At 43.4% G+C, this 16988-nt stretch overlaps 1 protein-coding gene across 5 annotated transcripts in view; it reads right to left on the bottom strand.

The window, feature by feature from the left end:
* Positions 1 to 16988, bottom strand: part of SCML4 (Scm polycomb group protein like 4) — a 124248-nt gene that overhangs the window by 25879 nt on the left and 81381 nt on the right. For 3 of the 5 annotated variants that reach the window (XM_045499195.1, XM_045499196.1, XM_045499197.1), the window contains one exon: positions 16215 to 16409. In XM_045499195.1, coding sequence (XP_045355151.1) covers positions 16215 to 16409 — 195 coding nt within the window. Of the gene's footprint in view, positions 1 to 362; positions 496 to 7532; positions 7828 to 16214; positions 16410 to 16988 lie in introns of those variants that run through there. The other 2 variants (XM_045499198.1, XM_045499199.1) reach the window with 2 other exon arrangements.

The following is a 16988-nucleotide window of genomic DNA, read 5'->3' on the forward strand; positions in this document are numbered from 1 at the left end:
ATCTGAGTAAACCTGTAACAAGTAGACAGAATGAATCAGTAATCAAAACTACTCACAAAGAAATCCCAGGCCCAGATGGTTTCATGAGTGTATCCTACCAAGCATTTAAAGAAAAATTAAAACCAATTCTTTACAAACTCTTCCAAAAGATAGAAGAGGAATGTTATGGACTGAAGTGTGTCCTCTAAAATTCATATGTTGAAGTCCTAACTCCCACAGTGACTACATACAAGAAGGTAGTAAAGGTTAAGTGAGGTCTTAAGGGTAGGACCTTAATTTGACAACACATGCTCACTAGCTCTCTCTCTCTCTCTCTCTCTCTCCCTCTCCCTCTCCTCCCACCCCCCCCCCCAGCAACATACATGCACAGAGAAGAGGCCATTCGAGGACACAGCAAGACAGTGGTTGTCCACAAATCAGGAAGAGCACTCTCAACAGAAACCACCCCTGACAACACGTTGATCTCACTCGTCTAGCCTCTAGAACTCTGAGAAAATAAATTCTATTGTTAAATCAATTAGACTGTGGTATTCTGTTGTGGCGACCAAGCAAACTAATACAAGGAAGGAATACTTCCCAACTCATTCTATAAGGCCACTATTAACCTGGTACCAAATCCAGACAAAGACATTCCAAGAATAGAAAATTATAGAATAATATCTCTTATGAATATGGATACAAAAATCCTCAACAAAATGCTAGCAAATCAAATCCTATAACATATAGTATAACTTATACACCGTGACCAAGTAGGATTTATCCCAGGAAAGCAAGACTGTTTTAACAGTTAAAAATCAGTTAATGTAATATACCATATAAATAGAATAAAAAAACAAAGATAATACAATGATCTCAATAGATTTGACAAAATCCATTGTCCTTTCCTGATAAAAACACTCAACATACTAGGAATAGAAGGGAACTTCCTCAACTGGAGAAATTGCATCTACAAAAAACCCTATAGCTAACATCATAGTTAATGGTGGAAGACTAGATGCTTTTCTTCCTAAGATCAAGAAAAAGACAAGGATGCTTATTCTCACCACTTCTATTCAACATTTTACTGGAAGTTCCAGCCAACCCAATTTGGTAAGAAAAAGAAAGAAAAAGCACCTAGATGGGAAGGAAGAAATAAAACTATCTCTCGTATGTAGAAAATCCTAAAGAATCCATTAAAACATTATTGGAACTACTAAACGAGTTTAGCAAGGTTGCAGGATACAAGATCAATATGCAAATACCAATTGTGTTTCAGATTAAACAATCTGAAAATGAAGTTAAGTAAACAATTCATTTATAATAACATTAAATGAATAAAATATGGGGAAATAAGTTTAATAAAAGAAGCGTAAAACTGAAAACTATAAAATACTGTTGACAGAAAGTAAAGAAGATCTAAACAAATGGGGAAAAACCCCATGTTCATGAATCAGAAGACTGAATATTGTTAAGATGGCAATAATCCTTAAATTGACCTATAAAGTCAACGTAATTCTTGTCAATATCTCAGCTGACTTCTTTGTAGAAATTGACAAGCTGTTTCTAAAATTCATACGATTTTTGAGGGACCAAGATTAACCAAAACAATCATGAGAAAAGGACAAAATGGAGCATTCACACTTTCCAATTTCAAAATTGACTACAGAGCAATGATAGTAAAGACAGTGTGATGCTGGAATATGAGTAGGCATGTAGATCAATGGAATTGAATTGAGAGTTCAAAAATAAACCCATGTATGTTCAACTGATTCCCCACAAGGGTGCCAAAATCATTTAGTGGGGAAAGAAAAATCTTTTCAACAAACTGGTGTTGGAACAACTGGATATCCACATGCAAAACAATGAAATTGGACCCTTACTTCATACCATATACAAAAAAATCAACTCAATATTGGCCAAAGACTTAAATGTAAGAGCAAGAATTTATAAAACTCTTAGAAGGAAACATAAGAATAAATCTTCATGACCTTGAGTTTGGCAAGACATTATTACATTTGACACCAAAAGCGTGAGCAAGAAAAGAAAACAATACACAAATTGGACTTTATTAAAATTTCAAACTTCTGTGCTTTGAAAGATACCATTAAAAAAAAAGTGAAAAGATAACCCACGGAATGGGAGAAAATACTTGCCAATCATATATCTCATCAGGGACTTGTTTCCAGAGTAACTCAATAATAAAAAGACAACCTAATTTAAAGGTGGGCAAAGGACTTGAATAGACTTTTCTCCAAAGAAGATATACAAATGGCTAATAAACACATGAAACATGTTCCCCATCATTAGCCATTGGGAAATGCAAATCAAACCCACAAAGAACTATAACTTCACACTCACTAGAATGGTTACAATAAAAAAGTCAGATAAAGACAAATGTTGATGCTGTAGAGAAATTGGAATCCTCATCCACTGTTTGTGGGAAGAGGAAAACTAACACTTATTGTGCACCTACTAAGGGCCAGCACCATTCTAAGCATTCTAAGCCAGTAAGGAGTAAGGCTGCCGTTATAGTCCCCTTTTTGGAATGTTCTCATTATCTGAGATACCAATCCTTTTGGTATCTTTGATTTGGTATCTGAGATACCAATCCTTTTGGTATCCTTTGATCCCTAGTGGCAGGTGCTTTGGTATATGTGAGGAAGCTACTCATAGTGTCTGGCATACAGAAGGCACTCCATAAATATTTACTGAGTAGACATTTGGGCGCTGTTAGCAGTGAGGCAGCCATTGCATAGAGCATGCATTACAATTCATGTAAATAAATGACAACCAATGATAAAAAAAAGATGTAACTAAAATGTTTATTTTGTTTATTAAATATTTTAAATCCAAATTAAATATGTCTACATAGTTCTGATAGTGTAAGGCAGAGAATGCGGATAATTCTCCAATCTGCACTATAGCTGGAAAATAGAGATGCAGATGAAAGATTGTTCTCCTATGACAACGTGCAGAAATGGGGAACAAGGGAACGTGGACTTTATTGGTTTAAAAACTGCTGACGACCATGGGTGAGATCAAAGGTAATAAAAAGTCAGTTTCTGGGCTGGGATCCAAATGAATTCATCAAAAAGTAAAACCGACTTGAGAGACCATCAAGCCAAAGCCTTCTACCCAGCAAAGGATACACCAGTGATTCCAGAGGCAGCGGGTGAACAGCCATGGAGACAGGTCCGCAAGCCCCCCATGGGGGCTCTGCATAGCCTGGAGCTCCCAGGAAGCCTGGGAGCGAACAGCACGTACAGGTGCACACACCAGGGTGCCGTTCAGAATTGATGAGACACAGCTGCTCAAACCTGGTTCAAACAGCCTTTTCCTCACCTTTATAAATAGGGGTGCTGACACTTACATCACGCCAAAGCGTAAAGATGACTGATATAATGAAGGCCATCATTATTTACCTACAGGACTGAAAAGGGCCTGCAGAGAGCAACCCAGCCAGCATCTCCCCAAGTGTTAGATGTGTCTCACTGGTGGGACAGGGGATGATATCAGGTGTGACTTTGGTGTGTTTGTTTCCTAAGGCTGCAGAAATTACCATAAACTTGGTGGCCTAAAACAGCAGAAAGGTATTCTCTTGCAGTTCTGAACGCTAGAAGCATGAAATCACAGTGTCGGCAGAGCCATGTTCTTTCTTAAGGCTCAAAGGTAGGATCCTTCCTTGCCTCTACCTCGTTGCTTGTGTAGCCAACAATCCTTCATGGTAGACACGTGGCTCTAATCCGCCTCCATTGTCACATGGCATCTTCCCTGTGCATCTGTGTCTGCGTCCAAATGTCTTAGAAAGACATCAGTCACTGGATTAGGGTCCATCATTCAGTATGACCTGGTCTGGATTACATCTGCAAAAACCTTATTTCTAAAGAAAGTCCCAGAGCGCCTGGGTGGCTCAGTCTGTTAGGTGTCTGACTTCGGCTCAGGTCATGATCTCATGGTTCATGAGTTTGCGCCCCACATTGGGCTCTGTGCTGACAGCCCAGAGCCTGGAGCCTGTTTCGGATTCTGTGTCTCTCCGCGCCCCGCACCCCGCCCCCCCCCCGTCCCTCCCTGACTGGCACTATCTCTCTCTCAAAAATAAATGAACATTAAAAAAAAATTTTTTTTAAAGAAAGTCCCATTCACAGGCACTGGAAGTTAGGACTTGAACATGTATCTTTTTGGAAGACACAACAGATGAACATTTTTTATAGTCATGTATTTTAGTGTACAGCAATAAAAAAATTTAATTAGCCCATTGAACTATGATTTCACTGACACAATATCATTGCTTAAGGTGACTAACAGCTAAAGTTAAAAGAAATGAATGTGTTAAAGGAATATCTTGAGTGAACACTTCTACAGTTGTCATATGGTCGTACAAAAATTGTGAAGGTGGTGTATTAACACTGGAATGCACTGAGTTAGTTAGTCCAACCTCTCTTTTCAAGCTGGGTGGTAAATAAGGAAAATAAATGAGCCTCTTATTTAAAAGCTTCCTGCAAGAGATTTTACAATCTCCCTCAGAGTGAGGTCATTGTATGACAAATCTCATTGGCTAAAATTTCTTCCTTACATCTAACCCCAATTTCTCTTGCTTTAGTTTGCAACACGGTGGATGGAACTAGAATGTATTATGCTAAGCAAAATAAGTCAGTCAGAGAAAGATAAATATCATATGATTTCACTCATATGTGGAATTTAAGAAACAAAACAGATGAACATGGAAGAAGGGAAGGAAAAATAAGATAAAAACAGAAAGGAAGGAAACCATGAGGGACTCTTAAATGCAGAGAATAAATGAGGGTTGCTGAAGGCATGTTGGGTGGGGGGCATGGGCTAAATGGGTGTTGGGCATTAAGGAGGTCAGTCGTTGGGATGAGCACTGGGTGTTATATGGAAGCGATGAATCACTAAATTCTATTCCTGAAATCATTATTACACTATACATTAACTAACTTGGATTTAAATAAAATTTTTAAAAATGAGGGAAAAAAGATGGCTGCCAGATACCAGACTTTATAACTCTCAACAATAGCCAAATTATAGAAAGAGCCTAAGTGTCCATCAACTGATGAATGGATAAAGAAATTGTGGTTTATATACACAATGGAGTACTACGTGGCAATGAGAAAGAATGAAATATAGCCCTTTGTAGCAACGTGGATGGAACTGGAGAGTGTTATGCTAAGTGAAATAAGCCATACAGAGAAAGACAGATACCATATGCTTTCGCTCTTATGTGGATCCTGAGAAACTTAACAGGAACCCATCGGGGAGGGGAAGAAAAAAAAAAAAAAGAGAGAGAGGTTAGAGTGGGAGAGAGCCAAAGCATAAGAGACTCTTAAAAAATGAGAACAAACTGAGGGCTGATGGGGGGAAGGAGGGAGGGGAGGTTGGGTGATGGGTGTCAAGGAGGGCACCTTTTGGGATGAGCACTGGGTGTTGTATGGAAACCAATTTGACGATAGATTTCATATATTTAAAAAAAAAGATACTAGCCTTTATACTATTCAAACGTCATCAACATACAGGTAGATGAATTCTAGGTATGCAGAACTTTTAGTAGCTTCAGAATTTCATAGTGTGACACATGGACTGTTTGTTACCTAAAACCACTATTTAAAGTTCCTAAGAAGAAGGACCAAACCCATACTTGAGGAGAGAAGTGCACTTCTCAAGCGGTTTGGTGGCTGACTGGTGAGTGAACACCAGATGGGGCCAGCAGTCCTGAGATTGTCAGGCACGAGTGCCCTGTGCGGATCCAACTCCTGCACAAACTCGCGGCAAACCACAGGGCTGACGGGGTTAAGACGTTCGTGGTCTTTCTCTCCCTGATTTTTAGAAAATGACTTCTCATCTGAAATGAGCTTGTCACCCTGGCACCTCTCATTAAACAGGAGGATCCAACCCGGCGTCTGTTTAAGGCCATTTAATCTCTGTGGAGAATCTGAGCTCAGCAGAGTGAGGCAAATGAGAGGCGTCTCTTGTACTTGTCTTTATAACCTCCCTGCCTCTATCCAGGAGACAAAGGATGCCGCCTGTAAAATCACTAAAACTTTCCTCCAGAGAAAGGAACAATCTGCTCTTGTACTATCACATGAGCAAGCTTAAATAGAAAGCAAATGCACCGATGGCACAAAGAGGCTCCACCTTTTCAGGGTTTAAAGTCTTAGGAATTTTCAGGAGAGCCTGGTGTTCCTTTTTCACCATTGCCAAACTGTTGGAGAACTACGTTTTCCCCCAGCCTCTGTATATGCAGCCTGCCCACCAGGGAGGCCAAAGAACACTCTAGAAGAGTTCCAACCCACTCAAGCCTCCAGGGATACCCATTTGCTTCTGAATCTGAGCTGTGTCTAAACCTCCCCTTTTGGGAAACCAACTTCAGGGTCAGGAGTGCGTGGACACCTCCCACCCCCCTCACCTCTGCAGAGGTTTCCAGGTCGCCCACCCAGTGCAACCCACTCCTGTCGCAGTCCTGGAGGGTCAGGCAAGAGCACCTAGGATGTAGAGAACATCCAAAGAGAAGCAGGAAGAGACAGAGGGACAGGAAGAAGAAAGCCGATAGAGAGCGAGAGAAAGAGAAAGTCCCAAAGCAGTGAGAGTTGCGCAGAGAGGAAAAGGGGGCCCACGTGTCTAAAATTACAGACCCTTCTGATGGACTTTTAGTTCAGGCTGGTGTTGACCCTTTGTCATTTGGGACACAAGACCTAACTGCTCACAGTTAAGTGAACTTGGACTGTTTATTTTATTAAAACAATTAAACTGGCACTTTACTTGGAGTTTCCAACCAAATGAAGCCCTGAAAAGCATCAATACCACCATCCGCAGAATTTTTCTCAAATAATACCTAATCATGCCATAATAACCCCCCAATTCCAGAGTCTTAGAAACTATTCACTTTCATTACAAACAGTTGTCCCCAATCGCTCTCTCACATGTGTACGTGCGCGCGCGCGCACACACACACACACACACACACACACACACACTCACCCTCCACTCCCCACCCTATTTCCCCACATCAGGCATAACTCCCCAGTTAAAGGGACAGCTGCACACAGTGATCCTTTTCTATAATCATCACCGCCACCTTCCCCCACCCCGACCGGCAGCCACCGCCTTTCTCCAGGATCGATTGCCAGCCGGCCTGCCCCGTCCAGCAGGCCGCACAACCCTGCCCAGGCTGGCAAGAAAGTCAAACCACTGGGTCAGTGTCCAGAGCGCTCCATGTGTGAACAGCTTGGCTCGGCTACTTGAAGAGAAGGGAGCTCCGCAGATCCCAGCTCTGAAACCCAGATCAGAAAAGGAAGCTGCACCGTGGCCCCCATACGCTGCCATTGGAAAAGCCGGGGGATCATTATTACCCGGCGCTTAACCAGGTGCCGCCACCTGGAGAGCACAGCCAGTAAGCTCTGGAATGCAGAGAAAGACATGCAAGGAGAGAAGCCGAAAGAGGAAGGGGGCAAGAGGGAGAAGACCCCGGGAAACAGTAGCAGGTCCCCAGCAGAGCTGCACCCTGCTGAGAGCCCCAACAGGGGGCCATTGTTTCCTACCTCAGGTGGCGCTGACGGTGTCTGCCACCAGGCAGCCTCAGCCTCACTCCTCTCCAGCACCACGGGCACCCAGCACTGCTCCGGGAGGCAGAGAGGACCTCTAAGGACTTCTAGGTGGTGGCAGAAACCAGCAGATTTCCTCTCTGCCCTCGGGCTGCCTTTCTCTGAGGCTCGAGTGGAGGTTTGCAGACTTTCTTTTCTCAGGCTCAGTCCCGCCCTTGTTCTTGCTCAGATAAGCTCATCACGTTTTCCCTCAGGGCCCTCTGTGGCCTCCTGTCCCAGCCTTCCCGGTTCAAAGGGCACCAGGCCACACCACCTACGAGGCTTAGCATTTCATTCGCTTCAATTAAATTTTCCATTAACTTGGTCTCTGGCCAGTATAGATTTTTCCCTTTAAGCTTGCCTCTAAGTTCAGATCACTCAGCCCTCAGAATCAACCTTATGACTCCCCTCTGGTCCATTTAAGCACATTTATATTTTTTCTCCCCTAATGAGATGCACAGAAACCAACCATAATTTTAATGCCTGACACCTGAACTTCTGTAGTCCTCTCAAATGTTTCTGGTTTGCCTAAGACTTTGTGCTAAGCCTCTGGGTTGATTTCCTCCTGTGGAAATTTTGCCCAAAGGCAATTTTGCCCAACGCCAGCCATTTGGGATAATGAATGCTCTTCCAGTCTTAAGAGGAAAGCAGGTCCTATAATCACTCTCTATATGGTCTTGCACATTTGCCCTGCCTCTACCCGAAGTTCTTGTGGGAACTCCTAAGAGGTGAGGGAGGGTGAAGAGAGGGGGACACCTTCCACAGTCATGTTCTGTTTCCTCAACAGCCACACACTTTCTGGTCTTTCTAGAACTTCAAGGAAATTAAAAGGGGTCCTCAATCAGGAAAACAAACATTGGAGTCACCAGAATAGAGGACATCTTGTAAGCTTTGGTTCTAAATGAATATCCTGACTTTTAGGAAGGCTCATGATACTTTGCAGCATTCCTCACGCTGGTATAAAGCAAGCTGCCATGTTGTGAGATGCTCTGTGGAGAGGCCTAGATGGCAAGAAACCAACAGCTCACAGGAAACTGAATCCTGCCAACAGCCACATGAATAAGCTAGGAAGTGGATCCTTTCCTAGTTCGGGATGCAGGCCGGTATGAGACCCAGAGCCAGGGGACCCAGTTAAGCTGCCCCTGAACTGTTGACTCACAGAAACTGAGATAATAAATGTTATTTGAAGCCACTAACTTTTGGGGGTAATTTGTCACATAGCAATAGATAACTAATACAGATGAGAAAAGGCCATTTGTTTCATTTCCCTTGACTCTGCATATCCAGGTTGGAAATTATAATTATTAATTCAGTAGCAGCTAGGATATATCTGCTATAGAATACCTATTCAATTCTCTGCAAGGAAGTTTATGGGATTTTTTTAGCAAAGGGTTTATATTGCTTGTGTATGAGACCCAGAAACTACCCACTAATAGGAGAGAGTTCATAAAGTTTATCTTTATATAACAACTTAATTGGAACACTCATTCATTTAACAATAAGTATTGAATACTTATCTTGTGCTTCCTCAGTATCTACAGGTCTCCGAAGAGAACCTAAGCCTTGCAATGCAAAGAGAGTCACTAAATCACTGAACATTGAAATAATCTATTTTAAATTCTACAAAACCCAGGCCTTTCTCGAGAGGTTATATTTTTCCCTTTTAGTTCAATGTTTGTTGTTGTCTGTTTGTTTGTTTGTTTTTGAGATTTTATTTTTTTAAGTAATCTCTACACCCAACGTGGGGCTTGAACTTACAACCCTGAGATCAAGAGTCACACACTCTACCAACTGAGCCAACCCAGCGCCCCTAGGTAAATGCTTTAAAATATGTACAGATATTATAAATTAATGAATGATATAACTAGAAACACAATAAATAACTTTTCCTACATGAACTCATATTATACCCAGGGGCAGAACTAAAGTTAGGAATCCCACGCTGGCAAATGCTCCCCCTTTCATGCTGTAGGAGCTGTGGCTGGGCTTCTCCCAGACCTGTCCATCTGAAAATACAGGAAAGGCCTTTGTATTTGCCGTAGACCGTAGGGACATTCCTCTTTTACCCTTTCCATCAAAACTTTCTCAGAGGATTCTTAACACATGAGCTTGATACTGATCCTTTGTTCTCCTCCCAAATGACCCTCTTTCCAACACTTGGCTTGAGAACAGGACAGCTCATTTTGTTCACACGATCCCTGGCTGTAGCAGGGTGAGCATAGCTCTGAGATATTCCAGTCACTGGCCTACACTGGGAGACAAGCGGCTGCAGGGGGATCTGGAGTAACACACCTTCCTTCTTCTTTTTTTTTTTTTTTTCTCCACCATTCCACATATTATTTAAAATACCAGGTCAAACGATGCCCAATGTGTGGTGGAGCAGACCACTGTGTGTGGGTTTTGTGAAATGGAAGAGCTCTCCTAGAGTCTGGAATGATGGGCCCTGCCTGTCCTGGGGATGTCACCTAGCAAGGGTGTACCCAGAGCACAAGGGCAACGATGAAACACTCCTTGGGGCCAAGATAGGAAATCCAGAAGGAGAAAAGAGAATTGATCTTGGAGTACAGCTTCTGCCTAGATTTTGTTAAATGGGGGTTGGGGTTTGTTTTGTTCTTTTATATCTTTGGTAGACAAAATGACACAGGTGTACCACAAGCCACTTGTGAACATCCATTTTGTGCCATCAGCCGTCTGAGTCAAGAAACAGGACGTACACCCTACCGGCAAGTGTTGGGTAATAGGGCCCTACTGACAACTGGCTTGAGAGAAAAGCAAAGGGTCAGGGAAGAGAAGACTTGGGCTCCATTCCCTCCCCACTGCTGCCTTTCTGTGTGGCTCTGAACAATTGGCCTGACTCTGTGGGCCTCGGTGTATCACCACTGGGGAAGCTCACTAAATGTTTGCTGACTGCCTAAATGGATGTTTCCATGTAATGGAATTCATGCCACTTGATAAACTCTATTTCCTTCTAGAAATAAACAATCTTTTGGAAAGATAGTTATTCCCTGTATACTCATTCTCTGTAGAGCTATCATATTAGATGAATTTGTACTTCAACAAGGAAGCAGATTTGATTTCTAAAGGCTGGGTACATAGGTTCAACCATAACGGAGCACATTGTGAGGGTCTGTCATTCCAGTAGTTTTCTGGTGCCTGGCTCAAAGACCACCAGCCAAGGAAGAAAACATTAAGCTTTGAGAACAAATGTCCTTCCTCCTCTCCTACCCCCTACCATCTGTGTATCAAAAAAGCTACTCAACCAAAAGTAAACAGTTTGTTCCCATCATGTTAAAACTTCAAAAGGCAGGAAACCAATCACTAAATTAGATCTTGCAGGAGAGTTCAGTTATCACATTTGCGGTTTCCAGAGATCTCCCCAACCCTTGGTGAGCAATTTGTTCTGTTGCGTTGCATAGAATTTAAGTCAGTAAATATTTGCTGCAGACCCGTTACACGTCGGGCTCGGCTGGGTACTACGCGGCCCCGCCCCCAAGGCTACGAGGCAGGGAGATGAGATCTGGACCCAGATTCTTGCAGTATGGGGCAGCATTACGTGTCATTGAGGATGTATAAACAAGAGTCTGGGAGAACAGACGGGCATCTTCTGGGATTCGGAGAAGCTTAAAGGGCAACAGGGACCCTACTGCAGAAGATGGCCAGGCCACACTGAGGAATTTGCTGTCGTCATTCTTTGCTTTCTTTCAGCCTTCTCACCAGTGCAGCAAACCTCCTCTTTCTCACCCAGACTGCACACCTACCACCTCACCTAACCACTCTGCCCTCCCCCCATCTTCTCTCCAGCCCATGGACACCTCCACAGGACATGGGATCATCCTCAGTGACAACACTTATATAGTGTCCTAGCGCACATAGACTCATTTTACTGCAAACCTGAACTAAATTTCCCTAGGTGAGCAGAACTCTGCCAGCCCACACTTTATCACTCAGAGTGTGGTCCCCAGCCAGCAGCAGCCCCAATACCCGGCACCTGTTAGATATGTGGACTCCCAGGCCCCACGCCAGTCTTGCTGAGGTCAGAATCTGCATTTTAACAAGATGCCAGGTGGTTCGGGAGCACATTCAAGTTTGGAAAACACTGGCTTGAGTTTATTTATAATTGAGACCTTTTCTTTTCAACATTCGAAGGTACAGTAAATTTCCCTGTGATCATCACATGACTTCTGACAGAACCACAAATGTTATCAAATCCTTGTTTCTACCTCCATTCTTGCAAAGCACCAGTGAGCTGGTCTTCCTAAAATGCGCACCACATTTGGCTGTCGATTAATAGAATTGAAGGTAAATGACTGATGTTCCTGATTTCCAGCCAAGAACTCTACCTTCCGGACTGGATTCAGGCAGCTGAGGAGGTCTGAAGTCTGGTTTGCCCCGGACACAGAAGAAAGATCACAGAAGAAAGTTTATATTCCAAAGGCCTGAGGAAGAGATTTGAAAGATGCCCTCTCTCTGTTCTAACGTGAGCCCCTCTGCCTTGGGATCCACCTCGGCGGGGGCGGGGGACCCTCACTGGGGCTCCTGGGGCACCTTGACCTCATGCTGCCCAGTGCTAGCCTCTGCCACCTCCAGCTGTGACATCTTGCTCCTACTTCTCTGGGTTGCCAGAGTTACCCCTAATGGCCTAATAAGTGGGCATCTGCACTTGTCACCAATAACGGGGAGATCACTACCGCTCAAGCAGTCCCTTCTACTTCTATGACTTTTCAAAGTTCCCTACGAATATCAGCCCCACCTGACTCCTAAAGGAGCTATCTTGTGAGAGTTCTACCTGGCTCTTCAGCTGCCAAGTTGTCTACCTGGGAGAGTATTCCTTAAATCCAGACTTCCCAGACTTTAATGTGTCTTCAAATCACCCGGGATCTGTTGTTAAAGAGTGTGGGAGGGCCTCTGAGCTCTTGCCTTTCTCAGGTGATGAGGATGCTTCTGACCAGTTTGAGAGGCAAGACCTTAGGTTTAATTAAATCTATCACCAGAACCACAGAGAACAAACCCACATGACCTGCTGCTGTATACTGGAACAGAAAATCATGTCTTCCTCCAAATCATCCTTTTTTTTTGGGGGGGGCACAAACTTTGTTTCTTTGATAGTGTCTTACGTGTCACAGCTTTGCATTTTCTTATTGTCTAATCAAGTGTCTTCTGGAAATGCTCTAATGAGTGTGGACAAGTGTGTGTCACCAAGCCTGATAGACCATCGCTTTAATTGAACAACATCGGGGCAGAGAACAACCTGGTTCAAATGAGCTCAAGATTGCAATATTGTTTTGGAATGATGTTGGTCCTCCAGATGGATATGGAACCTAAAATCAACAAAGACTTCCGTCCTTTCCCTCTCACACGTGCCCCTCCTGCCACAAAAGTGGGAAAGTGAGTATAAGCCAGTTCCTCATCTGAAGCAATAATAACTTGATATGTTACCCTTTTAGGGAAATTTGAAAGGACAATCCTAAAGAGGCAATGTCTTAATCTAAAGGCAAACTCTCTAATGGTGTCATTTTAGGCTCCACGGCAGACTGGTGGAAAAGACATGTGGCAAGGGGGCTGCTTAGAGCGTACTATGACGTGGCTGCTTCTTCCACTTTCCTTGAGACTCCCAGACACATGAAGCACACTGCACTTGGTTTTGCAACACCTAGGGCACGAGAAACAACTGCCACAAGGTTGGTTGATTTGGGAGCCATTCATTTTTCAAATCAGCATGCTCTAGGAAAAGGCTCATGAAGGCAATTCAAGTTATTACTTCCAAAGCCAGGCCACCTAGGAAGAAAAGGAGCTTTCAGGGAGAAATAACTGTAGCTACACTGCTCCAGGGAAAAGACTAAACCGTCCTCCAGTATGGTGAGCTTGGAAGGGGAGAGGATATGGTAGAAACCAAGGCAAGAGTTTCCTCAATAATTACTTAAGGAAGGCTGGAGGGGGGCTCCTCGGACAGGATGTTAAAATGAAACCATTTTAGTTTCAGTTTGGGCTGAGGCTGTAAGACAACAGATACCCCAAAGTAGTGTGAAGTGTACAGATCTTGAAAAAAAAAAAAAAAAAGGTGGAAAGCCAGCTTTGTACCTACAGATGACCACCTACATCACATCTGCAAAAGAAATATAGAGGTTGAGAAACAAGTTGACTAGAAGATGAATTATGGAGAGAACTGTCCAGTGTGCTCCCAAGGGCTTCAATGTGGCCATGTGAATAGCTTGATATCTGTCCCTGGAGTTGAGAGACACAATGGATTATTGTTTGATTCCCATGGGAAATCCAAAAGTCTGGCTATGTTGATCAGAGAACAAAGCAGAGGTGCCTGCAGGGTTCAGCCTGCCCAGAGTTTGTCTGGGGAAAGGATCATGTGTAGTGTTTGTCAGGACCATATGTGGGCCATCAGAAGAGAGATCTAAAGTAAGATCATCTTAGGACTGCAGGACTGTGTGGTGGCACAACAGGGCCTCTGCAGAAAGAAGCTAGAGATGTGTTTCCTATAGATTTGGGGGTGTGGAAGGAATAATAAGTGACCAGCCAGAGAAGAGTTGTATTTATTTGTTCATGTCATGGAAAGTGCAAGTGAGAGATGGTAGGATCACCAATGTGCCCATGTAAGAGCCCACAGGATTAAGAATCAGCTTCAAACACCTGCAAATTAGGGTGTATGATGCCAACTCACTACAGGATTAGTCAAGTAAAAACTCTCCTACCCCTTACCTCACTTCTGTCCCCTACTCCAGTCATGAAGGATTCAAAATCATTATAAGCTAAATATAGGAGGGGGCAAAAACACAAGGTTAAGTGTGAGGTGGAGAGAAGCCAACTGGCCTGAAGCAGATCTGAACTGGGAATGGGGAATAGTTATATCTTTGAGTGAAATTTAAATTTTGTTCTTACTCTGACCTAGATATACTAATTGTTGACTAGAGAATGCTTTGCTACCTGAAAGGAGCAAGAGAAGTCATAAGATTTGTCCAAAATTTCATCCATGGACGGGAAAGAAGTGGTCCCACAGGATACATTTAAAGGAGAATGGGAGACACGAATTATGTGGCTTTATAATTATATCCTATGGGTCATTGATTGTTCAATGTAACAGTGATTCAAGGGGTTTGCAAAGTGAAATCAGACCATTCTGCTATTCTCTTTGCAAGGTTCACTAGAAGATGCATTAGCTTTAGGATATGTTCCTGAGTCAGCTAAGGCTGACAGGAGAGGCCAGATTCACACTGTAAGAACTAGAAGGAGCATTGTGCACGAGAAATACTTCCTTTAGGAAATGGAGGCCCAGAAAGAAGAAAACGTTTTCCCAAGCTTGCCCACATAGAGACATCACAAACAAACAAACGAAGCAAAACCAAAAAACAACAAACGTATATAGTACCTGCTAACATAGACTATATTTAATTAGATACCTTTATTTGTAAAGGCCAAATTTCTTACTGATCCCAGATCTTAGAGACATTAACGTAAAATTGTAAACAAGGTTCTTGACAGTATCTGAAAAAAAATATATGCTAAGAATCTAAGTTTATCCTTCCCTGCTGTCCTCTTAGGCTTCCCATATAGCCACTCTTATTATAAGCATCTTTTTTTTTTTTAAGCATCTAAGCCTACTTGTGAACACATACCTGCAAATGTATTCACTTTTCATTACGAATACTGGTCACTCAATACCTGAATACTTCAAAAACTTCCCGAACCTTGTGTATTTGCCTTATCACAAGACAAGGTCTCCCATGGTTGTTGGAGCATAAGAAGTTTCAGCAAATGTTTATAGAATGACATAATGACTAGATTCCAGTTTCACTGACTATGTGTTCTTTATATATCAACAGTACTGCTTCCTGAGAAAGAAAAAAGGCAAGATTTCTGCTAATCCTTGGGAACCTAGAATCCAGAACCTAGAGTCATGTTTAACTTTCTTCAAATCCATAACTCAGGGCTGCTAAGCAGAGAAGGAAAACCTTCTATGGGTATCTTGAGCAGACAATGTTGTGACAGCTTTGGCAGTGTGGCCCCTGTGTGCCCTTGGTGACCTTCCCACTAGCTTTCCTGTGCTGAGCTACTCTGCAACAAAAGGCACTCAGCCCCTGGCTCACTTTCCATCCTGTGACGAGAGAGAGACTCTGACTCTTAGTGAAAAACATATTTGATTCGTGGACTGGTCAAATCCCTGCAGTAATAGACACTCTGTTTATTGACATGGGCGGGTATCTGAGGCCCCCAAGCAAGACCAACATAATCTGTTTCCTTATCCCTAGTTTCTTCAGGATTTATTAGTTCCTCACTGTGATAGTCTTTCAACTACTCAACAATGATGCATAAGTGCCCAAGAGTCTTAATTAGAGGAGAGTGAAGAAAATCACTCATTATATGTGATGTGGTCTCATCCAGATTCTAATAACATAAGCCTAAACGCTATAGCATCAGCTCTCAGTAGCTAGAGTGATCTCTTCCCACTGCAACCTGGGTGAGGACTGTGGAGGCACCTTCGGTCTTGGCCATTCCTGACTGCTCCCTGGGATGGACGGTTGGCAGAGAGGCCGCCTGTGGGCCTCCAGCAAGAGAGCTCCCAGGAGCTCGTGGGAGGGCAGGAACACCTGGGACCACCTGCAGGCACAGGAAACACAGAAGGACAAAGCCTACCTGACTCCATTCTGCCTTCCTTCTTTTCCTGGGTTTCCTCAGAGCCACTGGAGCCCCTGGGGAAAGGCTGGTGGCTGAAGAGGTCATCACACAGAAGGCTTCGGCACAGCTTGGCGAGGAAACGGAGGACGTACCCGATGCTGTTCACCACAGGCAGGCTCCGCAGGTGCTGTTTCCCATCGAAGGATGCCGACACTGAAATGCCACAGAGACAGCAACTCAGAGCGGGGCAGGAGAAAGCCACAAGTCCCTGGAAGGAGGTTTTTGTTTTTTCAGTTGTGTTCTGTTTTTAACTAAGCTTTATTCAGATTTCGCCTGCGTTTTCACTTCATGTCCTGCATCTGTTCCAGGACCTCATCCAGGAGACCATGCTGGGTTTAGTTGTCACGTCTCCTTAGTCTCCTCTGGTTTGTGACTTGTTCTCAGACTTACCTTGTTTTGCATAACCTTGATAGTCTTGAAGAGTACCAGTCAGATATTTTGTAAAATGTCCCTCAATTTGGGTTTGTCTGATTTTTTTTTCATGATGTGACTGGGGTTAATGTTTTTGGAGAAGAAGTGAAGTGTCCCTCTCCTGTTACCAGATCAGGGGTACATGATGTCCCCACGACATCACTGGATGTCAGCCTTTATCACTTGGCCAGATAGCATTTGCTGCATTTCTCTATTGTATTTTCCATATTTCATTCCTTGGAAACAAGTCACAAGTTCCTGCCCACACTCAAGGGTGGTAGAGGGATTAAGGTCTACCTCTCAAAGAGGGGAGAGTCTCTG

Source organism: Leopardus geoffroyi, chromosome B2 (genome assembly GCF_018350155.1).
Source record: "Leopardus geoffroyi isolate Oge1 chromosome B2, O.geoffroyi_Oge1_pat1.0, whole genome shotgun sequence".
NCBI classification, from domain to species: domain Eukaryota; kingdom Metazoa; phylum Chordata; class Mammalia; order Carnivora; family Felidae; genus Leopardus; species Leopardus geoffroyi.